This window comes from Hypanus sabinus, chromosome 14 (genome assembly GCF_030144855.1).
Source record: "Hypanus sabinus isolate sHypSab1 chromosome 14, sHypSab1.hap1, whole genome shotgun sequence".
Classification (NCBI taxonomy): Eukaryota; Metazoa; Chordata; class Chondrichthyes; order Myliobatiformes; family Dasyatidae; genus Hypanus; species Hypanus sabinus.
In genome coordinates, this window is record NC_082719.1 from 76,798,152 (window position 1) to 76,824,288 (window position 26,137).

A 26,137-nucleotide genomic window follows, 5' to 3' on the forward strand; every position below is an offset into this window, starting at 1 on the left:
GAGGACCCCCAAATTCCTTTGCACCTCTAATTTGTGTATTTTCTCCCCATTTAGAAAAGTCTATAATTTTATTCTTTCTACCAAAATGCATGACCGTGCACTTCCCTACACTATACTTTCATCTGCCATTTCCTCACCAATTCTCGTAATCTATCTAAGCCCTTCTGTAGTCTCTCTGCTTCTTCAATACTACCTGCCCCTTCACCTATCCATGTATCACCTGCAAACGTGGCCACAAAGCCATCAATTCTTTCATCTAAATCACTGACATACAATGTGAGAGAAGCACTCCCAACACAGATCCCTGTGGAACACCCCTAGTCACTGGCAGCCAACCAGAAAAGGCTCCCTCTATTCTCACTCTTTGCCTCCTGCCAATCAGCCAATCTTCCATCCATGCTAGTATTTTCCTGTAATACCATGGGCTTTTATCTTGTTAAGCAGCCTCATGTGCAGTACCTTGTTTAAGGCCTTCTCAAAATCCAAATAAACAACATCACTGACTCTCCTTTGTCTAAGCTGTCTATTATTTCTTCAAAGTATTCCAATATATTTCAGGCCAGATTTCCCCTCAAGGAAGCCATACTGACCTTGGATTATTTTGTTTTGTGCCTCATCCTTAATAATAGACTCCATCACCTTTCCAACCACTAATGTCAGGGTAACAGGCTTATGATTTATTTTCTTCTTCCCTCCCCTCTCAAAGAGATGAGTGACTTTTGGCAATTTTCCAGTCCTCTGGAACCATTTCAGTATTTATTAATCCTTGAAAGATCATTATGAATGTCTCCACTATCTCCTTAGTTGCCCCCTTCAGAACTATGTGGTGTGTTTCATTTGGTCCGGGTGACTTATCTACCTTCAGATTTTTCAGAGTCACCTTTTCACCTTCTCCTTAGTTATACCAATGACAATCAGTTCTGCTGTCTGGCACATTTCTGGCATTCTACTATTATCTTCCACAGTGAAGGTTGGCTCAAAATGTTAAGTTTGTCTCCCATTACTACATCTCCAACATCATTTTCCTGCGGTCCAATATCCACTTTTGTCTCTCTTTTACTCTTTGTATATCTGAAAAAGGTTTATGTATCCTCTTTTATATCATTGGCTAGGTAACCTTCATTTCATCTTTTCTATCTTAATGGCTTTTTCAGTTGCCTCCTGTTGGTTTTTAAAAGCTTCCCATCTACAAACTTTCCACTTTTTTTTCTATACCTCTATTTTCCTTGTCTGACTTTTCTTGTCATCAATGGTTGCCTCATCCTCCCTCTAGAATACTTCTTCATCTTGGAAATGTATCTTTCCTGTGCTTTCTGAATTGTTCTCAGAAACTCCAGACATTACCATTCTGCCATCATCCCTGCTAGTGTCCCATTCCAATCAACTTTGGCCAGCTCCTCTCTCATGCCTCTGTAATTCCCTTTGCTCCACTATATTGCTGATACATCCAAACTCAGTTTCTCCTTCTCAAACTATAGGGTGAATTCTATCATGTTATAATCACTGCCTCCCAAGGGTTTCTTTACCTTAAGCTCTCTAATCAATTCTGGTCCATTGCACAACACCCAATCCAAAATAGCTGATCACCGAGTGGGCTCAACCATGAGTTGCTCTAAAAAGCCCTCTCTTAGGCATTCTAGAAATTCTCCCTCTTGGAATTCAGCATCAACCTGATTTTACTAATCTACCTGCATATTGAAATCCTCCAGGATTACTGCAACATTGCCCTTTTTACATGCCCTTTCTATCTCCTGATGTAATTTGTAGCCCACGTTCCAGCTACTGTTCGGAGGCCTGTATATAATTCTTATCAAGGTCTTTTTAACCTTGCAGTTGCTGAACTGTACCCACAAGCATTCTACATTTTCATATCCTATGTCATCTCTTTCTAAGGATTTGATTTTGTTTTTAACCAACAGAGTCACCCAACCTCTGTCTACCTACCTATCCTTTTGATACAATATTTATCCTTGGATATTAAGCTCCCAACTATGATCTTTCATCCACGACTCATGCCCACAATAGCACTACGGTCATCTATCATAAATTCTGTATGCATTCAAATATAACACCTTTAGTCCTGTATTCTTCACCCTTTTCGATTTTTTTTTCTCCACCTTAACTCATCCCACTGACAGCAATTTTGCTTATCATCTGCCTGTCCTTCCTCACTGCATCTCATTACATACAAACTGCTCCATCCTCAACCCTATCACTCCAGTTCCCATCCTCTTGCCAGCTTAGTTTAAACATTCCCCCACAACTCTAGCAAATCTGCCTACAAGGATATCCTTCCTTTTTGTACAGGTCCTACCTGTCCGAGAAGAGTTCCCAATAATCTACAAATCTGAAACCCTGTCCCCTGCACCAATTCTTCAGCCACACATTCGTCTGGCTAGTCATCCTATTTTATGCCCATTGGTGCATGGTACAGCCAGCAATCCAGAGTTACTACCTGGAGGCTTTCTACCTAATTCCCTGTATTCTCTCTTCAGGACCTCCTCCCTCTTGCTACCTATGTTGTTGGTACCAATATCTCATGTCTTCGGGCTGTTTGTTCCCCCCTCCCTTTAGAATGCTGTGGACTCAATCTGAGACCTCCCTGACCCTTGCACTTGGGAGGCAAAATACCATCTGACTGTTTCTTTCTCACCAAGAATCTGCTGTCTCCTCTGCCAGTTATGGAATCCTCTAACAGTATTGCACTCCATTTCTCTTCCCCACTCCTCTGAGCTACAGAGACAAAGTCTGTGCCAGAGATCAGGTCGTTCTGTCTTCCTGTAAGTACGTCTCTTCCCCCCCCCCCCCCCCCAAAGGTATCCAAAGTAATATTGTTGAGGGGAATGGCCACAGAGGTACTCTGCACTGGCTACCTATTGCTTTTCCCTCACTTAACAATCACTCAGGTACCTGCCTCCTGTAATCTTTGTATACTCCTTATCAAATCTCCCCCTATTTTCCCATGCACCAGGGAAGAAGAATAGCAATGTTCCTTGAAGTCTGATTTGTCTTATTTTTCTTGTGAGGTGAGGGCTTCTGTCGGTCAGAGTTGACCATGGATAGTGCGTCCTAGCTGCCTAGATATGCAAGCCTGGGCAGTATGATATGGAGAGCAAGCTGTTGCCCATGTAGCAAGCTCCCCCTCTCCACGCAGCTGATGAACCCAAAGGAACGGCAGAGACTGATGCAGTTTGGTACCAGTAGAGTTGCAGGAGTTGCCATTTAGCATTGAGCTCAACGTAGGACTGCCTTAGGGACTCCAGCTCCCAATTTTTCCCTTGGGTTTTACTCCCGAAACCTTCCCCGTGAGTAGGTATAGCCACAAGGCAGCCGAGGTTTGAGATCAGAGTTTTCCTTCTCCCAGATGAGCTGCCAACCACGGCTGACAAGCTCCATCTGCTCAAAGCGACTGGTTTTAAGGTGCCAGTAACTTGCCTTTGCTCCTCCTGTAGCTAAGCCACACATGAAGGCCAGGAGCTGGACTTGGTTGTCAGAGTCTATTTGTTGGGAACATTTAATAGGCAGTGAGAGCTTGTCCCCATTACCACAGCCGGCTATAACAACCTTAGGGAATCTTAAAAATGAACTAAATAAATGTACTTACAAGTACATTCATCAAGCCACTTAAATACTTTCGCATTCATTACATCATTTGCTTCTGACAATTTTTCCCACAAAGCAACTTACTATATCTCAGACATAACTGAAATTGATCCTTGTGCAGTGAACTATGGTGTACAGCATGTAGACAATGCAGCACAAAGGGTATATACTGCAGGGATATGTAAACAGCAATTCATGTATCAGGTGGCAGTGATCACAAAATATTTGACTCCTTGTGTTATTTACTTACCTCGTATTCCATCAGGAAAAGTGGAAACAAAAGCTTTAAATACCCTTCTGGAATACTGCTTAGTCATGACGACCAATTGATTTTTTTTTGTTTTAATTCACCCAAGGGATATGTGAACGAAAACCTGACAAGGTCAGCACTTATTAACCATCCATAATTTATTCTTAGAGCTGAGAGTCAACAGTCTTCAAGGATCACTGCAATGCCTGATGTGAAAGTGCCCCCACAGAGCTTTCAGGTAGTTTTGACAAGTGACTTCACAGTAGAGTAGTGGTTGGTGTAACAATACAGCGATCAGGGTTCAATTCGAGCCCGTGTGTTTGTAGGTTCTCCCCATGACCACTTGGGTTTCCCCTGGGTGCTCATGTTTCCTTCCACATTCGAAAGGCATGCGCTTCTTCTTCTTGTAGTCAGGAGTCAGCTCTTTGGTTTTGCTGGCACTTAGAGGTCATTTTGATTTCATTCAGTCAGATTTCCAATCTCCCTCCAGTATGCCAATTCTTCGCTTTTTTGATTCGCTCAACAACAGTGGTGTCATCAGCAAACTTAAATATGGTGTTGGAGCTGTACTTAGCCACACAGTCACAGGTGTGAAGTGAAGAGAGCAGGGGGTTAAATACACAGCTTTGTGGTGTACCTGTGCCGAAGGTGATTGTGGAGATGTTGTTGCCAGTCCGTATTGACCGAAGTCTGCAAGTGAGCAAGTCGAGGATCTAGTTGCACAGGGAGATATTGAGGCCCACATCTTGGAGCTTACTGATTGGATTCAAGGGGATGATAGCATTGAGTGCTGAGCTGTAATCAATAAAGAACATCTGATATGTGTCCAGAGATGAATGACAGGCCAATGAAATAACATCTGTGACAGTAGACAAACTGGAATGGATCCAGACGGCTCCTCAGGCCTCATGACTAACCTCTCAAAGCACTTGGCCACAGTGGATCCAGTAAGTGCAAATAGGTGATAGTCATTGACACAGGTTATGTCGTTCTTGAGCACCAACTTGATGCACATGGGTACATCAAACTGCTGAAGTGAGAGGTTTAAAAATGTCAGTAAATGTCCAGCCAGTCTTCAGTACTTGGACAGATATGGTGCCTGAGCCAGATGCTTTCCATGGATTCATCCTCCTGAAGCATACCTCCTTCTCATCCCCATCAAAAAAGCTTGTCTTGAACACTTAAAGCCCCTTTAGAGTTTTTGTCTTCTGCTATGCTGTTTTTTATGTGGATTGTAACACTGTACTTAATTTATATGTGCATAGGTACGCGGAGGGGCTGGGCTTTGTATATGGGCCAAGCATAGGAATTTGAAAATGGTTGAGTGAGCACTGTGGTCGGCATAGATTGATTGGCCAAAGTGTATCTGGGCTGTATTGCTCTATAACTCTATTGCTACTTTGGTTAATTCACTGATTGTTATAATAAACCGAGTAAATATTTGGATGGTGGTTGATGTTATTTATATGTATACTCTTTTAAAATAGTTGGTAGTATCCTTGACCTGATAAAATGTAATACTAACATTTACAAACACTGATTAAGTGACTGCTCTATTCTCTTTTAAATCGTTAGTTGTACCTTCAACCTGATAAATTGCAGTTAACCTGATCAATGCAGATAAACTTCTAAAATCAATCTGAGACCTTCATATTGACTTGACGGGAATTCTGAATGATCTGCTTTTATGAACTCCTTGCTATTTGTCAGGCGAGTAAGTGAAGATTGATTTTTGTGCTCTTTCCAGGTGTTGGTAAAGTGGAAGATGGTAATTACCTGGAAGCCATTGATATCCTGCAGCAAGCAACTGAGGGACTTTGCTCCAAGAAAATTCTGGCAGAGATCTACACTCTGATCGGTTATAGTTCAGTCCAAGTGGTACACAAATCACAATTCCTTTCTGCTTAGCCAGAAAATAGTCATTTTTAAGCTGTGAATGGAGGGAGATGTCTGAGAATGTACAAATCCATTTCCAGAAAAGTTGGGATATTTTCCAAAATGCAATAAAAACAAAAATCTGTGATATGTTAATTCATGTGAACCCTTATTAAACTGACAAAAGTACAAAGAAAAGATTTTCAATAGTTTTACTGACCAACTTAATTGTATTTTGTAAATATACACAAATTTAGAATTTGATGGCTGTAACACACTCAACAAAAGTTGGGACAGAGTTAAAATAAGATTGAAAAGTGCACAGAATATTCAAGTAACACCGGTTTGGAAGACTCCACATTAAGCTGGCTAATTGGTAGCGGGTGAGGTATCATGACTGGGTATAAAAGTAGTGTTCATCAAAGGCTCAGTCTTTGCAAGCAAGGATGGGTCGTGGCTCACCCCTTTGTACCAAAATTCGTGAGAGAATTGTTAGTCAGTTCAAAAGGAACATTTTCATTTGCAGAGAAGTTATGCCTTTCAACATCAACAGTACATAATATTGTGAAAAGATTCAGAGAATTCAGAGACATCTCAGTGCGTAAAGGGCAAGGTCGGAAACCACTGTTGAATGTGTGTGATCTTCGAGCCCTCAGGCAGCACTGCCTAAGAAACCGTCATGCTACTGTGACAATTATAGCCACTTGGGCTTGGGAGTACTTCAGAAAACCATTGTTACTTAACACAGTTTGTCGCTGCATCCAGAAATGCAACTTGAAACTGTATTACGCAAGGAGGAAGCCATACATCAACTCTATGCAGAAACGCCAGCGAGTTCTCTGGGCCCAAGCTCATCTCAGCTGGACCGAAAGACTGTGGAACTGTGTGCTGTGGTCAGATGAGTCCACATTTCAGCTAGTTTTCGGAAAAAACGGGCGTCGAGTTCTCCGTGCCAAAGATGAAAATGACCATCCTGATTGTTATCAGCGAAAGGTGCAAAAGCCAGCATCTGTGATGGTATGGGGGTGCATCAGTGCCCACGGCATGGGTGAGTTGCATGTATGTGAAGGTACATACATGGACTCTGAGGTGTATATTAGGATTTTAAAGGGACATATGTTGCCATCAAGGCGACGTCTCTTCCCAGGACGTCCATGCTTATTTCAGCAGGACAATGCCAGACCACATTCTGCACGGGCTACAACAGCGTGGCTTTGTAGACACAGAGTGCGTGTGCTTGACTGGCCTGCTGCCAGTCCAGATCTATCTCCTATTGAAAATGGATGGCGCATCATGAAGAGGAGAATCAGACAACAGAGACCACGGACTGTTGAGCAGCTGAAGTCTTATATCAAGCAAGAATGGACAAAATTTCCAATTGCAAATCTACTACAATTAGTATCCTCAGTTCCAAAACGATTAAAAAGTGTTATTAAAAGGAAAGGTGATGTAACACAATGGTAAACATGCCTCTGTCCCAACTTTTGTTGAGTGTGTTGCAGCCATCAAATTCTAAATTTGTGTATATTTACAAAATACAATTAAGTTGGTCAGTAAAACTATTAAAAATCTTTTCTTTGTACTTTTGTCAGTTAAATAAAGGTTCACGTGAATTAACATATCACAGATTTTTGTTTTTATTGCATTTTGGAAAATATCCCAACTTTTCTGGAAATGGGGTTTGTAAATGTTATACTGGAAGTGAGTTTTAATAAATGACAGTTGTCTTAGTATGGAATCAAGAGTGAACAGAAGTTCCTGCAAATCAAAATATGAAGTATACACTCACTTAACTTAATTGGATGACAAAAAAAGTTATTTCTGTATTGGTGTATTCGCAATATAAAATAAAATCATTCAAATCTTAGAATCAGAAGTTATATCAATTTAGTAAAAAGATATGTGCAGAGTTTCATAAGGATTTCATAAACATTAGTTCTTGAAACAAATACAGATTTCAACCATAAAAATGGCCCGTAGTGACTTTTTTAAATGAATGGTAGTGCTCTTGTTAATACAATAGTCATGTTGGAATCCTAATTATGGGTATACTGTATCTGAACTTAATTTGTATACCTTTTGAATTCCCTTTCTGGTAATATCTGTACTTGTGGAATCACTGATGAAATTGGATTGAATTTGTTCACTTTGATAGGTTAAATTGGATTTGAGCTGATTCTTTTTCAAGGTTAACAGTAGCATTTACTCCCGTTATAATTTACTTGGAAAATGTATCACAAATACTTGACTGAGAAATTATTTTAAATATAAATTTGATGATTTATAAAATTAATCCCCCAAATAACAAATGTGTTATTTTTGTTAATTGAATTGTTTTAGGGCAAACCACAAACTGGCTTGCAATATTTCAGGTGGGCACTTCAATTAGACATCCAGTGCCTTCCTGCATTGTATCATGCTGCTATGGTCTATCGACAGCTTGAGATGGTGGAAGCTGAACTTGGGGCCCTAAACCATCTTTATATGGTGAGTTTAATTTTATTCATTACTTTTCTGTTGATTGCTTATCTTTCAACTTCTAATATTGTCATCGGGCAGAATGTTTACAGTCTGGTGGACAGAATTTGTTGCAGGTGTCAGTCTTTTGGTGGAACCTTGCAAGATTATGGGTTAAATTGTGGAGAGACAGTGATGTTGATGACAATGAGATACATCAACATTTCCATTAAGCACTGAAATATTTATGTATCTGCATATCACTGAAGTAGTCCAGATTCTGCAAATGCATTATAAGAGATACGTTGTTAGATTTTCCATTGCATTACTCTGAACCACATGCTGTTTCATTTCCACATAAAATTCTTGGGCATTCAGAAACTTTGCAATTGTCATACTTGTGTCTGTTCTTTGTCGATCACAGCCTCATTGTTCATACTTGGCTCTTTGTGATTTTACATTCATTTAAATATTAATTTATGCCTCCTGGGTTAGAGTACATGTCTGTCACTTGAATCACTTTGGCTTCATTGGTTGAGACCACTTACAGCCCCTTGCTTTGCTCATATTAGAACAAGAACTTGCGTTGATATACTGTTATAACCATAACAGGTTTTTCATAGGGACGTTCTTCTTCTTCATGTACCCTGCATGTTACACGCTTGGACGATCATGGCTCTCCACATTGAACGATCCCCCGCAGTGTCAATGATATTTCACACACTTAGATTTGTTAGTTCTTTCACAGTATCCATATATTTTCTTCTTTGCCTTCCTCTTCCGTGTTTCCGAGGCATAAGTAATTGTAATGTAAGGCATTCTATTTCTCCCTTTCTGATGACATGGCCCAGAAAATTAAGTATCCTCTCATTTAATGTTCTCATTAAAGATCTTTGGAGTACTGTCCAAAGATCTATGGGCATGTTGGAGTACTGTCTCATTAGTTACCCTATCTCTATATGCTATTTTTGGCAATCCTCTAAGAAACCACATTTCTGTTGCTTGTAAGTTTCTTTGGAGTTCTGGTGTTCTAGTCCGTGTTTCGGAAGCATACAGCAAGATTGACCAGATGTAACATTTTAGTAGCCTAAGCCTTGTTGTCATAGAAATGTGTCTGTTGGTAAACATGGGTTTTATTTTTTGGAAGCTGGTTTTGGCAATGGCAATTCTTCTTTTTATTTCTACTTTACTTCTAGCATCTTGTGATATAAAGCTACCAAGGTAATTAAAGCTGGTCTTTAATTACCTTGGTAATATTGCCAATATCCCATAAGACATTTTGATACTTGTTTGTTTAAAATATTTCCAAATCCATACATATGCTGTTGACCTCCAGAATACATTATCAGAGAACTATTTTTAGTAGATTTGTCACTGTAGGTCCATCTAGTTTCTGACTTGCCTAAGATGTCAACTTCCAACCTATTCATTTCATCTAACATGTTGTCCAACTTTCCTTTCTGGTGAAGTGTACGGATGTTCCATGTTCCCTATTGCTCACAGTCTCTGGATGACGGTCTGGTGTCACCTGCAGCACATGCCTACCCCTACCGTGTGAGGTGTTGTTCTGTTGATTAGAATCAACCCCATTCAGGCTGTCGTCTGGCTTCCTTCTTTGACTAGGCAGAAATTTCAACAGTGGTTTGCCGTTGCCTTCTGTTGTTGCAGTGTTCATCTAACTAGAGCATTTGACCACTACTGGTGTTCCCAATTGGGAATCATACACTAGACATTGCCCAACCTTTGCCATTGTTGTACAAAGACAATCCTCCACCAAAGCTTGGAATCCATCTCCCTGCTGCCAAAGACTTCAATGATTTTAGGTGACACCACCAGCACCATTGGTTTGGTTATTTTTCTGGCATCAAACACTCGCCATAGACTGAGCTCCTTCAGCGAGGCAGGGTACATCCAGACCTAAGTCCTACGTGAAGGCAGAGTTGTCTTGGGTGGGAGAAGCTATATAATCGTTATTGGCATTTCCTGATATTTTAGTGAGGACCAAACCACTCCATATGCTCCATTGGTACATTATCAAACAAAATTTGATTAAAAATATGGAGTTGTGTAGTTCACCACCCTGGCGAGATCTTTGGGAACTGTAAAGTACTGCTCAAAAGCCCCTTAAAGGTTTGTAGGCAACTGCAATTGTAAGATACAGAGGGATATCCACTCTTAACTGAGAATGAGCACATGAGCAGATCCAAAATCAGGTTTCATTTAAATCATATCGGAACGGGCATAATCCTAGTTTTTTCTCTTACATTTTGAAAATTTGCATTCTTTCAGCTTAGATGTAAAGTTAGATCTAATTCTATTTGTTTTACAAGTTAAGAAAAGCATTTTGAGTAGCTCATGAATTTCTAATGAATCGAACTTTGAGATTAGCATGCAGATATAAAGGACAGTTCTCTGCACAAGTGCTACAGGATTCCAACATAGATTTAAAGTTTTGCATTTGCTGTTCACCCTTGACACTAGACTTCTCAGAGAGTTGTGCCTGAATTACGCAGTAACCTGTCTGGCAGAGCTGTCTCCTGACAGCTTTGGCGTCCAGGTTCAATTCTAACCTGTCGCATCTGTGTGGAGCTCACACATTCTCCTGGTGACCACGTGGCTGCTTTAGTTTCTGCAACCGTTTCCAAGGCTGGTAGGTTAGTTGGCCACTGTAAATTGCTTGCAGTGTGCAGGTCAGTGTTGGAATCTGGGAGGAGTTGGTGAGAAAGCAGGGAATGAGGAAGTGCTAGCGGCTGTACTTCACCAGGAAGCTGAAGAGCATTCAGAGATCCTAGCAACTTTCTATCGATGTAGAGTGGAGAGCATTCTGACAAGTTACATCACTGTCTGGTATGGAGGCTCCAAGGTGCAAGGTCGAAGGAGGCTGCAGAGGGTTGAGGGCTTAGCCAGCTCCCATTACTGGCACTAACCTGCCCCACTATTGAGGACATCTTCAGAAGGCACTGCTCCAAGAAGGTTGCATCCATCTTCAAGGACGCTTACCAACTGGGACATGCCCTCTTCTCATTATTACCATTGGGGAGAGTATAGGTGCCTTAAAACCCACACTCAATGTGTTACAATGATTCTTCCCCTCCGTCATCAGATTTCGATAAAGTCATGAACAGCCCATAACTTTTAAGGGCAAGAATGGACCTTGTGACAGAGTATTAAGCTGGGGCAGTGCAAGCTATGATATTATTAGGCAGGAACCAGAGAGAGTTAATCGGGAACAACTATTTTTGGAGATGTCCATATCTGACATGTGGAGAGTGTTTAAAGAGTAGAGGACAGGTATGTCCCAGTAGGAAGGCCGGCAAGGTAAGATACTTGGATTATAAGAGAGGTGATAGTCAAGGTTTGAGAAGGTCAAATCAAAAAGGGCCCTTGAGGATTATAAAAGAGCCAGAAAAGAACTTAAGAAGGGAATTTGGAGAGTCAAGAGGAGCCATGATGAGTCCTTCACAACTAGGATTAAAAGAGAATTCTAAGGCATCGTACATCTACTTCAGAGTAAGAAGATAACTGTGGAGAAGGTAGGACCACAAGGATAAGGGAGGGAACATGCGAATATGTGCTTGGAGGCAGAAGTAGTGGGTAAGTCCTAAATGAGTACTTAGTGTTGGTATTTACCAAGGAGAAGGAAGTGGAGGATAGAGAGATCAGTGTGGAGTGTGCTGATATGCTAAGGCATTTTAAGATTTGAAAAAAAAAAGTTGTGTTGGGTCCCTTAACATTAAGATGAGTGTCCCCAGGGTCTGATGGCTACTGAGAGAAGCAAGAGATGAGATTGTTGACCAATATCTTCACGTCCTCTGGTGACATACAGAGGTCTGGTGGAAAGCTAATGTTATTCCTTTGTTAAGAAGGGGAATTGGGATAATCCTGGTAACTATAGACCGGTGAGTCTCAAGTCAGTGGTCAGGGAGCAATTGGAGTGGATTCTCAGGAACAGGATTTAAGAGCATTTGGAAAGCCATGGGATAATCAGCATGGTTTTACTTGGGATACAAGGAGAGGTTGGACAAACTTGAGTTACTTTCTTTGGAGCAACAGAGGCTCAAGGGGGACCTGAAAGAAGTTTATAAGATTGTAAGGGGTAGATAAGCAGTATCTTTTACTCGGGATACTAGAGGTGGTAGGGTGGAGATACGTCTCTACCAAAGGAGATGTGAGGCGCTCCTTCCTTCCGCTAGCCTGCCGATCACCCGTGGACGAAGTGTAGCACCTGCTTAGTGCCCCCCCCCCCCCGCCCAGATCAGGGTCACATGAAGCCATGGGAGCAGGTGGTAGATGGTCAATGAGCAGCTGGTGCATGTCACAAGTCCTTATTATATGACCACTGATGCCAGGTAGACAATCTCTGAAAAGTATTGATCACGGCTGGGGTCGCCCGCCTTGTAAAGGCACTGCCCAGAAGACAGCAATGGCAAACTACTGTCGAAAAATTTGCCGAGAACAGTGATGGTCGAGGCCAAGATCGCCCACGTCCTACGACACGACACATTGTGATGATGATGAATACGGGAGGGCGTACATTTAATGTGAAAGCGGATGAGTACAAGGATGTGTGGGACAAGCTTATTACACAGAGAGTCTTGGGTGACAGGAATGTGTTGCCAGAGGACGCATTCCAGGCATTTATAGCCTTTAGTTCCATTTATGCTGTGTAATGGTAGCGTTTGAATATATTTTAGCATCACCATGGTTTATCTGATCCTGTTTATTTATCGTGCTAACATGCTTGCCCTTTTTTTGTAGCCCAGCATGATGAGCAGAATATTTGTAACTTAGTTAGGTCCTGGATAACGTGGTTGTTTTTCTCCTAAAAGACTTGTTTTAGCAGCCGCTGCTAGCATTCTAATCATAGAGCCACCGAGAATACAGTTGCCCAAAAATATTTCTTCTGAGGACCTTCAAAAGCAAGGTTTACAATCCCTTAACTTTAATTATCTAACCCTTGAAGAGGTTTTATGCTCCTCTTCCTGGGATGTTGGAGTTATTAGCCCTTTTCCTTAGGATAGATTTATAATTGCAGCTTATTCAGAAAATCAGGTTTTTGACCAGTTTGGAACCTGGCCAAGTAAAGGTTTGTGGTTTTGCCACCTGTCAGTTGCTTTTTCATCCATTTGTTTAATCCCATATGGTGGGGGTGATAACACTGAACACATTGTCTGTCCCTACATTGTGTGTTATCAGGGTGCATTTCACTTTGGGGTACAAGGTAATAATGGCAGATTTACTATTTGTTATTATAGTGTTGTTACCATTGGTGGTAAATTCTGGTCTGGTCTTTCTATTAAAAATCTGTTTTGTATGCCTGTTGAATGTATATTTCTGTATTCTAAGTTGCAGACTTTGTAGTTGGCTTTTGAGCTGAAATGCCATGATTCCTGTTCCAGATTTTTGAAAATTGTGGTAAATTTAAGGATGCCAATCATGTTGAATCTCAGTTTTTGATCAAGCCGGAGCAACTGGTTCAGATTCCAGCAACATGCTGTCTGTTGACCAATGTAAACCAAGTATATGTGAAACATTCTCTTGCAAGAAGATATCTTCAGATAGGAAGGTATGTAATACTTCCATTTTATAGGTTGCATCTGGAAAAACCCAATGATTGTACTGGTTCAGGAAGATAATCTGCTACCTCAGAATGACTCGGCATGGATATTTGATGCCAGCTGAGACATTATTACCCACATTCCAAGAGCTTGTGGAATATGAGTCGCACAACTCTTTCTTGGTGGGGGAGGGGGGGCTGAAAGAGTTTGGATTTATTTTCCTTGGAGTGGAGGGGACCTGATGTAGAACAAGTTGTGAGAATCTTTTACTGTACCCATATTGGGGGTATCTAAAACTAGTGAGTGCATGTGATGGGTAGGAGGTGAGGAGGGATATGAGGAAGTATTTTTTTTTAACTTGGGCCTTTGGAAACTGGAATGCATTGCCTGAATGGGTAGTGGAGGCGGAGGCTCTCACAACATTTAAGAAAAACACTTGAGTCACCAAGGCAGTGAAAGGTCCAGACCAATAAATGGCAGTCCAGATAGGTGGTTCTTGATAGTTGATGTGAACACGATGGGCTGAAAGGCTCTAAGTATTCTCTGGAGTTGAAGTTCAGTGTCAAAACAGTACATGCAAGATGTGTTCTGCTATTTTTTTTTTCATTTTTCTTTGTCATGAAAAATAGACTCATGAATGATTTGTAGTTCCTTGCCCAAGTTGTAATTATGAATAATTGTATTTGGATGTACTGTTTCTTTAAAAATTAAAGATTATAGATTAGTTTTATTTTTTATATGCACATTGAAACACACAGTGAAGTGCGCTGTTTGCGCATGGATCTGTCCAATCTTGTATTAGTTCATAAACATCCAAACAGCATGGAAATAGTCATCACATTAATCTATAGTCATGACTGATTTTCCAAGCTTGCTACAGGAATACTGAGGCCAATAATAATATCAATATTAGTGTACAAATTGAAATTAAGTAATTGGAAATACCTCTGGGATTTGTTTAATTTATTTCTTCCTCCTTCCTCATCTAAACAATCTCAAACATTCAGCAATATTAGATGCCAATCCCTGTAGGGAATATTTCTGTATCTTCGGACTTCTATGGCCGTATTTCAACAATCTTAAAGAATATTTCTTTTTTCCTACAATTTACTTTGTTTAGGGCTGGAGAGGCAGCAGAACATTACCTTGACCTACTGGCTTTATTCTGTGAAGGATCACAACAGGAAGTAAGTGATCTTTAAAAAAAATTATTGGTCTTGCACTAGGTTTTAGCAAGGTAATTTATTTGGTTTTAGCAAAGTTCTTGTTAAAGGACAGAGTGTTAAATTTTGGCTCTAAAATGTGCTACTTTTTATGATTGACCATCAGCTTCATTCCAAATGGAGTTTAGTAACTTCTGCCTATCCTTTTTTCCCCTTTCAAAGTATTGGCTTTAGGGAAGGACAGTAGTGCAGCGATTAGTGTAATGCTATCACGGCACCAGCAACCCAGGTTCAATTACGCCACCATCTGTAAGGAGTTTGTACATTGATCCTGTGACTGGGTGGGTATCCTCTGGGTGCTCTGGTTTCCTCACACATTCCAAAGACACATGTAGTAGGTTAGTTGGTCACATAGGTATAATTGGGCCAGACGGGCCTGTTACCATGTTGTATCTCGAAACAAAAGGAAATTAAAAAGTTACAAGTTTGTCGTCCCCTACTCAGTGCTTTCCTGGTGGCCTTAGATTTTCCCCCATCCTGCCACATCATTCTTTCCTCCACAACACTCTTTCCTTCTTCCATTCCTGGCTTTGCTCCATTTTCTCCCATTGATTAACCAGAATCTAATCTCTCCCCGTGCCCTGCCACATATCTATCTCTCTACCTCTTTGCATAGTAGGACAACCTCGTCAACAGTCCTACAGCTCAGAAACAGGTCCTCCAGCCCATCTAGTTCTTGCTGACCTGCCTGGTCTTCTCATAGGTTTCCTTTGGAGGTGCAACATTAGTTGAGCCAAGCCGGGCAGAAACAAGGATTAATAACTCTAGAGGAGAGGAATTCACAACAACATCCATAATAAAATAACAACCGGGAAGGTGTAGACAGCCGATTGAGTCTAATCGGGATATGGGTTATTCGGGGATAAGTCACTGTATGGCTGCATTGGGCCCAGGATTGAACATGGCACTTTCAAGGGAACTTAGAAGCCCTGAGAATATGGAGCAGGTTAATTAGTTAATATTGTTCTTGGAATGTGTTCCTGTTTGTCTGTGTTTTCTTTGCCTATCATGAAAAAATATATATATTTTCCCCTATTCCACATCTTTCTATCCTTGTCTTTCCTTTCTGGTGAGTGTTGTAACAGGAAAGTGGGTACTGTTGGCTTGTGATGGATCTTGTACGCATTGTTCTGCCTTTTCTTATATTCACCTTTTTTCAATCTTTCCTAGGTATTTCTTGTAGCAGACTGCATGGTTCCTCGGATTCCTGAAATCTATTTGGAAACAGCTGTGGCTCTTCTGCAGTGTCAGAGATGTAACGATGCCATCACTGTCTGTGAGGAAATTACCCACAAACTGTCAAGTTTACTTTCAGAAAATTTAAGATTTGAGATTAGAGTTAATGATTGGTTGCCTAAAGATTGCTCAGAAAAGACTGAAATTAACACGGTTTGCCGGAGTTCCCTTTCAAACTATTCCAGTGAGTCACAAACCCAATGTTCAACAAAGAAAGAAACCCTCAATTATATCCTATGGATGGCAAGTGCATTATTATATCAAGGACAAGCTTTTGCTCTCTTGGGAAATAATAAGGAATCAATTACTAATTTTAGTCGGTGAGTTGCTGCCGGTCTCCTTGTCTTTGGAAGTTCTGTTTTCTTGGGCAGAATTTCAGAATTCTATATGGTTCTAGTGACTGTAGCATTTTCTCCTGGTGCCTTTGACTTCAGTTTTACCAAACTATCATGGCCATGCTGACGAGTAGTTATATTTGATCCCACCACTTTCTATAGCAGGGAGTTCTATAGAAAGTGTATTTATCAATCACAGGTACATCAAAGCATACAGTTCAATGAGTCATTTGTGTTAACAACCACTACTGGGGCAGCTCACAAATATTGCCTCATATTCTGACAGCAACATAGTATGCCCGCAATGTTGAGCCGGAAACGGGAAAAAAATAAGCTCTCCCTTAAAATCCATTCCTCTTATTTTGAATCAGTGCTCTCTTGCTTGTAGTGGAGAAGGTCAGTAACTTGAAAATCCTTGGTGAGGAATAGTCCTGGGACCAGCATGTAACTGCCATTACAAAGAAGGCATCGCAGTGCCTCTACTTTCTTAGAATTTTGTGCAGATTTGGCTTGTCATCTAAAACTTTGGCAAACTAATGTAGATGCACAGTGGAGAATATCCTGACTGCTTGCACCTTGGCCAGGTATGGAAACACCAATGACCAGAAATGGAAATGCCTACCAAAAGTAGTGGATATAGCCCAGTCCATCACAAGAAAAGCCCTCCCTACCACTGTGCACCTCTAGAAGGAGCGCTGTCACAAGAAGGCAGCATTCAGCATCAAGGGCCCCTTCCTTTCTTTAGAACATTACCAAAGACACTTGCAAATTTCTACAGGTGTACCGTGGAGAGCATTCTAACTGTCTGGTGTGGCGGGGCTACTGCAGAGGATCAAAATAAGTTGGAGAAAGTTGTAAACTCAGTCAACTCCATCATTGGCACAAACCTCCCGAGTATTCAGAACATCATCAAGGAGCAATGTCTGAAAGAGAAAGCATCCATCATTAAGGACCTCCATTGCCCAGGGTGCCTTCTCATTGTTACCATCAGGGAGGAGGCACAGAAGTCTGAAGGCACACATTCAGCGATTCAGGAATAACTTCTTCCTCTCTGCCATTAGATTTCTGAATGAACATTGAACCCATGAACACTACCTCACTACTTTTTCCTTTTCCTTTTTTACACTACTTATTTAATTTAACTTTTTAATATACATACTTGCTGTAATTTGCTTTTATTGTTCTGTTTTGCAATGTTCTACTGCCGTAAAACAACAAATTTCATGACATATGGCAGTGATATTAAATCTGATTCTGAATATACTCTAGTTGTTGTTTTAAATAAATAATCATTATGCAGAACCAAACAGCCTGCTTGATTTGAAAGCTTCATTTGGATTGAATCCAAGAGGCTATCAGGTCATTGTCAGAACAAGATTATTGTGATAGAGTTCAAGAAGAGAGTTCATTTTTTAATGAACTAACATGAGTGTAATGAGGTGAAGGCTACCTCCTACGCTCGGTACTCTTAAACTGCTGAGCATTTTGCCTGTTGCTTGGTGAACATTATCTAACCATTTATATTGCAACTTACATTTGTATTAATAGATTATCATCTTTGACCACTTTAGTGATAGTATTTTTTTTTTGCAGATGTGTTAATTTGCTCCTTAAAGTTCAAGTTGTAGATTCTGATGATTCTGGTAAGCTCTATTGTGTATTAAAGTTTTTTTTTTAAGTTTGCTCTATTTATCTATTTAAGGTTATTAAAGACTATCAAAATTTTGATTTTTGATTATATGAACCTATTTTTAAAATCTAAATACTCATGTTTTGTGATGAAATACAGGGCTGCTTTTGTGTACAGTACACCAAGTTTAAAGGAGCCTTTCAATGAAGACAATTTTCTGACAGTAAAATTGGAATGTCTTTTGCCTGGCCTGCAGCCATGGTAACAAAACAGAATGTGTACGCTCGAAGTCCCAACACTTGCAGTGTGGTAGAATGAAGCCTGACTGAAGTGGCGGCTTGAATTTCAGGTTTCTGTGCAAGTAATTGTTTAGTAGAAAGTGGATGAAATAAAAGTTGTGAACTGTATAACCAGCAGACACCAAGTAATCCAATCCTTGAACTTTGAGCTTTTGAATTTTCAAATGATCTCTTTTGGTAATTTTCTTTCATTCACTGTGTGAATGAAAAGTTACTGTGTGCCAAATTTAAAATAACTAATCCTCCTGAAGAATAATGATTCTTAAAATAGGTTCTAACTTTAACTTCGGATTCTCATGTCAACCAAGCAGAGAATGAGGAAATAACAATATGGTGGGGCAGTGAAGGGAGAAAGCTGGGGCAAAGGTTTATGGACAGCCAGTACATGGGACAAATCAGTTGATTTGGCTGAGGGAGCACTGGTGTAAAGGACACTGTATTTCTTAGAAGCCTTAAGTTTGCTCCAACGCCGAGGAGACTCTTCAATGTGTTTTATGTTGACCTTGTCTTCCTTCCCAGTGCTTCCAGACAAGAATACTGCCATTCCCAAAGGATCTGATCTTCCAGGTATGATATTTTTAGGTTCTATTTAAAATATAACCTTCCCATTCCCCAGTGACTTCCCATTGCCAGTAGGATATAATATCTGAATATTTCAGAACTTGTCAGTCCTCTGTGTAAATGTCATACCTTGTGCTGTTCCTAGACTTTAGACGCTCCCCAGAAATCTAACCTTCCTTGCTCTATCTGACCTTAGATTTGGCTTTATTTTACTGCTAAATCCCAGAAACATTTCTTTGTTGCCAAAGCCCAGCATTTAACTTGCTTGAAGATTTAGTTCCTGATTTCCTGTTTTGGAGCTACTGTATTTCATGGAATACACTGCTGGGGGGGGGGTGGTAGAGGTGATGTATTAAGGACATTTTAGGGACTCTTCGATAAGTCCATGGATGAAAAAGAGGATCATGGGATTTGTAGGAGGGGAACGTTAAATTGACTCTGGAGTAGGTTAAAAGGTTGGTGCAACATCATGGGCCAAAGGGCTTAAACTTACTGTTCTATGTATAAGACACTGAGTAATTCTTAAGTATTTTCATGCAGGAGAGCCGAATAGTCAAATTGATGCTTTGAAAGAGAACATAATGGAAGTTAAATATTTGCAAAAGCTGAAATCATTGGCTTTTGTTGGAAAAGGAGTGCAGCTGACAGAAAGAGGTCAACAAAGAGAAGCTCTGCAGAATTTTCAGCTGGGTCTACAAGCTTGTCCTGGTATGTTATTTTTGGACCTATGGATCATGTTTCCACAGACTAAACAGTAAAAAATAGCCCCAAGCATGGAAACCAATAGTGCTAGTAGTATTTTATGGATCCAGAAATACATATGCGTGATGTTCTGACAAAGTTAAGTTCTAAGTTTCTAGTTGATTGTGATGGGCATACATTCCCAGGTATAAATGCTATTACAATTAGCTTGCTGCATCAGCAGCGCAGAACATTGCAAACATGACGATATAAGTTACATAAACTTCAATTAACATAAATTGCACATAACCTGCATGGCAGAATATTAAACATAAGCATAACAACATTGTTATTTGGATGATCAGTGTTGACTCATCCTGTCTGATTGGTCCTTCATGTGCCTGTGCAGCATTGCACAAAGATGCCGTTGGGTCATTGCACACGTTAGTGTGGAGGTGAGCTCCAAGTTGTTTGTAGCATTTGGCACACCCCACTGACAGCTGTGTGCAGCCACAGATTAATTTTTAAAAAATTTTTTAAAATGAGAGTTTCATGATCCTTGTTCCTGTTGAGACCTGTGTGTCTGTTTCTGTTTTTAATCATACTATTGTATAACCTGCATCCAGAGAATACATTATAGATCCTTTTGATTTTCTCTTCTAGATAGTTTAGAAGCAATGTATAATCTGGTGCAAGTTCTGTGGAAACTTAAAAGGAAGGATGAAGCTGTCTCTTACTGGCAAAAATATCACAGTTCAACAAAAGCATCTGCAGAAAAGATGCAACAAGAGTTTTCCAAGTGAGTGAAACTGATTTCCTACTTTATATTTGCAAATGTATCTGAAGTACCTTGGGGAATTAAAAGAATATTCTTATTTAAATAACCAGAAACTTTGCAGATTAAACTTTCATGTAATAAACATGATCTTGGGCTTTAATATAATATAATTGATTAATATTTAAGTAATTAAATATAATGTAATTGAGCTTTAATATAATAATCATGGAATGGTGAAAAACAATTCAAAGATTCAATATTTGGGTAATAGAAAAGGTACATAGTGCTTTTTTCTCCTCCATTTCCATAAGCCATAGGAGTGGAATCAGGCCATTTGGCCCATTGAGTCTGCTCCACCTTTTCATCGTTACGTATCCCGTAACTGGATAACTTACCAGCAAAGATAGAGAGGTCCGTTGAAGTCTGATGGCACTATTTTCAAACGTTTTTATTTATAAAGGGGGCACAAAAGTAAGGTTAATACAAACATTCAGATAATATACGTCGTCAATACTCAATCTAAAGCGCGGGTATAGTAATAATCATCATTAAGAAATAAGCTCTACTGTTGTCTAGGGGATAATATATTGTCCATTGGAAATATAAAAGTCACTCAGAGGTCTGCAGGCTTCAGCCTTTTGGGAATTGCTGGGTTTCACATGGGGCGACAGAGATTTGGTGTCCGGGTCTTTATGAAGCAACTCCGTTGAATCAGGGGAGCGTTGGTTCCCCGTTGTTAGTTCGAAGTCCTTTTCGGTGTTATCAGCCACCCGCTCCCCAGGCAAAGGTGAACAGAATGCACGTGGCTTTGAATGGCTTCCTGCTAGCACGGGAGCACTGAACGATGGTGTGTCCTTCTGGTGCGTCGCTGGGGTACCGCCTCCTGCAGTCCCCTTTTATCTTGACTTGCAGAGTTGTAGATGTCCATCAAAGTAGGGTGATGCACTCCCCACCCCCACATTGCCCGAGGGTGTCCATGTCCCTGGTAGCTTGCACGTAGCAGGGAGTTGCAATTCACACAGGTATCTCTAAGAACAATGGTCAAAACCGTTGCATTGTCTGTCATTTCCTGGGTCCGAGACCCGAATTAATGGTGATCCTGTGATTCTCCGGAAGGAAGGGGCTGCTCCCGCCCCTTCGGCCCCTCCGAGCTGTGGTACATTCATAACATCCATTTTCCCTCTCAACCCCATTCTCCTGCTTTCTCCCCATAACCTTTCAAGCCCTTATTAATCAAGAACCTAATATACCCCACCTTAAATACACCCAATGACCTTTCAAGCCCTTATTAATCAAGAACCTATTATACCCCACCTTAAATACACCCAATGACCTGGCTTCCACAGCCATCTATGGCAATGAATTCCACAGATTCACCCACTATCGGAAACATCCTCTCCACATCCACTCTATCTTGGCCTTTCAGCATTCAATAAGTTTCAATGAGATCCCCCTAAATTCCAGTGAGTACAGGCCTAGAGCCATTAAACCGTCCTCATACAATAACCCTTTCATTCTCAGAATCATTCTTGTAAACCTCCTCTGAACGCTGTCCAATGTCAGGACATCCTTTCATAGATTAGGGGCCCAAAACTGCTACTATACTCCCAGTGAGGTCTCATCATTACATACTTGCTTTAATGTTCTCGTTCTCACAAAATGAATGCTAACATTGCATTTGCCTTCCAATTCCACCTCTAAGTTAACCTTTAGGATATCTTCCCAATGACTCTCAAATTCATTGCATCTCAAATTTTAAAATTTTCTCCTTATTTAGAAAATTATTTACATTTTTATTCCTTCAACCAAAGAGCATGACCATACACTTCCCGACACTGTATTCCATCTGCCACTTCTTTTCCCATTCTCCCAATCTGTCTCAAATCCTTCAGCAGCCTCCCTGCTTCCTCAACACTACCTGCCTCTCCACTGATCTTCATATTGTCTGCAAACTGGGCCACAAAGCCACCAATTCCATCACCCAAGTGATTGATAAATAACATTAAAAAAAGCAGTCCCAACACCAATCCTCGCGGAACTCCACTAGTCGGTGGCAACCAGAAAAGGTTATCTTTATTCCCACTCTTTGCTTCCTGCCAATCAGCCAATCCTCTGTCAATGCCAATATCTTTCCTGTAATACCATTGGCTCATAGCTTGTTAAGCAGCCTCATGTGTGGCACTTTGTCAAAGGCCTTCTGTATAATCCAAGTATGCAACATCAACCAATTTCCCTTTGTCTATCCTGCTTGCTGTTTCTTCAAAGAGTTCCAACAGATGAGTCAGGCAAGATTTTTCCTAAAGGAAACCATGCAGACCTTGGCCTATATTATTATGTGTGTCCAAGTACCTAGCGGCTATGGGGAAGGAACAGATGCTGGGAATAACTAAATACCTGTGCCAATCATCACCAATTATCATATTGGTTTGTTGCTTTCCATGAGCACAATGCATGCAAATAAGGGTTATATTAGACTGATCTTTCATTGCAAGTGTTGAAGTGAGAAAATGTAAATAGTTCATTTTGGCGCTAGGGTATTAGAAAAGTACTTTATACCTTCCTATTTAAATCCTGATTTAAATGTTTTTCATCAAACTGAGTTTGGGCAGTTTCAGTCCACTTCTTAGGGATATGGAGTATTCTGGCTGTAGACGAAAAGAGAAAATATATTGTGATTATTTAAGAGTATTTTTCTAAGGTAAGAGATTATAAAAAACATTTTCAAGGTTAATTTACAACTGGCCTGATGCTTAGTGCTGAAAACACTAGACTAAAGTACTGCATTCCCTGCCTGTCATTTATCTTGTTTTTCCTTTTCAGAAAATTCCCATTATTCTTGATTCCTCATCTCAATGAAGTAAGTCCTTCAGAGGAAGAAGCAGTTTCTGGAATGTTACAGGCACATTGTGTCTCTCATTCTAAAGAGAAATCAGCTGTTCAGTTTCTGAGATCCACGTCTTATTCATGACCATCAAGTCATCCAGGTCCATCTGAAAGAAAACAGCAAAGAACATACTGAATTAATGTCATTTTAAATCATTTTGAAACATGCACTTATCCTGTCTGTTGCATGATTTGGACATGGCAAGTACCTTTGTGACAAAGGAAGATTGCACTTGATATCTCAATGTTTAAACTTCTAGTTCGGGTATTACATAAATCTGTAATGGAGCCATGCAGCAGCTCTCCTAGAAGATCATTATTCTTTTATCTGTATCCCACAAAGCTGTGAATTCAGGAATATTGTCAGGATTCAAGGCTGAGGCAGACAGATCTTTGGTCTACATAGAAGGCCAAACATAAAACATAGGCCAAGGTCAAATCATTAATGACCTCATCGAATGGTTGATCAGGTGGACATATCCTCCTAATATTTTCTTATATTTCCATAAATTATTTTATTATCCAATCTTTTGAAATGAACAGAGAATTTATTTAATCAGCATTTACTTTTGACATTTATAAAGAATCCATCACATACAAAAGAGCATGTCTAAATGTTCACAAGAATGTAACTTTTTAATAAATTAAGTTGCAGCAAAAATGATTGTTTCTTGAGATTTAAAATTCTTATGTTTAAAACAAAATTCAAATTAAATGTATTATCAAAGTACATGTATGTCATCAGTAGATAGTAGAGCTAATAGGACTTGATGTTTCAATCCCTATGATAAAGTCAGCACTCTCGATGTTGGCTGTAGGCTTGGAGTGGTGACGAGGAGGGTAGCTACGTCATTGGGGTCATCAGGTGGGCACCCTGCTTCTTTGACGTTTTGTTGATAAGCCCACGACGTCTCCAGAGGGCTCAATGATGCTACCTGGTGTCCCAGATACACCCCCCTCAGTTCCGTACCCTCCTGTCTTCATCTTGCAGCCCAGTTGTTGTCTTTCCTTTTAATCCAAATCCAATTGCTGCTTTCTTCTGCTGCATTTGACAAGAACTTGATTGCTTGTTGGAGGGGGACACCCCTCACCCCCATCTTCTTCAATAGACTGGTTGTAGATGTAGCAACGAATCCCCTGCATCCCACTTCTACAGGGAAAATCTTGGTCTTCCAGCCGTTCTGAGCAACTTCAGTTGCCATTTCAGAGTACTTGGTCTTTTTCTTCTCATAAGCTTCTTCAACACCATCTTCCCATGGTACTGTCAATTCCACAACATATGCCAGCTTGGCTGTTGTGGACCACAGGACTGTATACTACCCTGAGATTCATTTTTGTGGACATACCTGTTAAATCCAAAGTGGAATAATAACCATAACAGAATCAATGAAAGACTGCAGCAACTTGGGCATTACACAAGTGTGTAAAAGTCAACTATGCAAGTAGAAAGATAAAGAAAAAAACAAATAAATAACATTGAGAACATGAAGAGTCCTTGAAAGTGCATCCATAGGTTGTGGGAACATTTCAATGATGAGGTAAGTGAATTTGAATGAAGTTATCCTCTTTGGTTCAATAGTCTGGTGGTTGAGGGTAATAACTGTTCCCGAACCTGCTGGTATGAGTCCTGAGGCTCCTGTATCACCTTCCTGGTGGCAGCAGCAAGTAAAGGACATGGCCTGAGTGCTGGCTGTCACTGTATATGGATGCTGCTTTCCTGCGACAACACTCCATGTGGACATGCTCAATGGTGGGAAGGACTTTACCTTCGATGGACTGGGCCGTATCCACTACTTTCTGGTAAGATTTTCTGCTCAAGGGCATTGGTGCTTCTATACCAGGCTATGATGCAGCCAGTCAATATATTCTCCATCACACATCCATCGAAGTTTGTCAAAGTTTTGGATGTCATGCGGAATCTTCGCCAGCTCCTAAGCAGAGATGCTGCCATGCTTTCTTTGTAATTGCACTTGTGTGCTGGGCCCAAGACAGGTTGCCCAAAATGATAATACTGAGGAATTTAAAGTTACTGACCCTCTGCACCTCTGATTTCCCTGATGAGGACTGCTTCTGGTTTCCTCCTCCTGAAGGCTCCTTGGCCTTGCTGATGTTGAGTGAGAGGTTGTTGTTGTGGTAACACTCAGCCAGATTTTCAATCTCCTACATGCTGATTCATCACCACCTTTGATTCAATCGATGACAGTGGTGCCATCAGCAAACTTTAATACGGCTTAGCCCCACCGTCAGAAAGCGTAAAGCGAGCAGAGCAGTGGACTAAGCACACAGCCTTGTGGTGCACGTCTGCTGGTGGAGATGTTGTTGCCAATCTGAGCTGAATGGGGTCTGCAAATGAGGAAATCAAGGATCCAAATGCACAGTGAGGTATTGAGGCCAATACCTTGAAAGCAACAGACCTTGCATTCTGAAGGAATGCAGAGCACCACATGGCACAATTCGATAAAGGGTTGTGTGGGGGAAGAGGGGCGGTTGCAAATGTAGTAGTCATAGGAAATTCCTTTTTCACGGAGACATATGAGCGTTATTTATAAGTTTAAACACGAGTTTCATCTTGTCTCTTTGATGCCAGAAAGAGTATCGTGGTGGAATGAAAGACATTCTAAAGGCAACGCACCAGTGATTAGTGAAATGCTTTGCAGCGGACAGTGTCCGTCATCACAGATCCGGGTTTGACTCCTGCCACTGAGGAGTTCCTACATTCTCCCTGTGCCTGCGTGGGTTCCCTCCGGGTGCTCTGGGTTCCTCCCACA

General features: G+C 40.7%; 1 protein-coding gene across 1 annotated transcript in view; it reads left to right on the forward strand.

Annotated features, from left to right (window-relative positions):
- fancg (FA complementation group G) overlaps positions 1–23,992 on the forward strand; it is a 39,050-nt gene extending 15,058 nt beyond the window's left edge. Inside the window, exons 6-15 of the mRNA XM_059989470.1 lie at positions 5,601–5,731; positions 8,069–8,215; positions 13,585–13,751; positions 14,864–14,930; positions 16,137–16,522; positions 18,131–18,180; positions 18,986–19,033; positions 19,568–19,735; positions 20,372–20,507; positions 23,307–23,992. Coding sequence (XP_059845453.1) covers positions 5,601–5,731; positions 8,069–8,215; positions 13,585–13,751; positions 14,864–14,930; positions 16,137–16,522; positions 18,131–18,180; positions 18,986–19,033; positions 19,568–19,735; positions 20,372–20,507; positions 23,307–23,454 — 1,448 coding nt within the window. The 3' untranslated portion in view covers positions 23,455–23,992. The remainder of the gene's footprint in view (positions 1–5,600; positions 5,732–8,068; positions 8,216–13,584; positions 13,752–14,863; positions 14,931–16,136; positions 16,523–18,130; positions 18,181–18,985; positions 19,034–19,567; positions 19,736–20,371; positions 20,508–23,306) is intronic.
- The last annotated feature ends 2,145 nt before the right edge of the window (positions 23,993–26,137 follow it).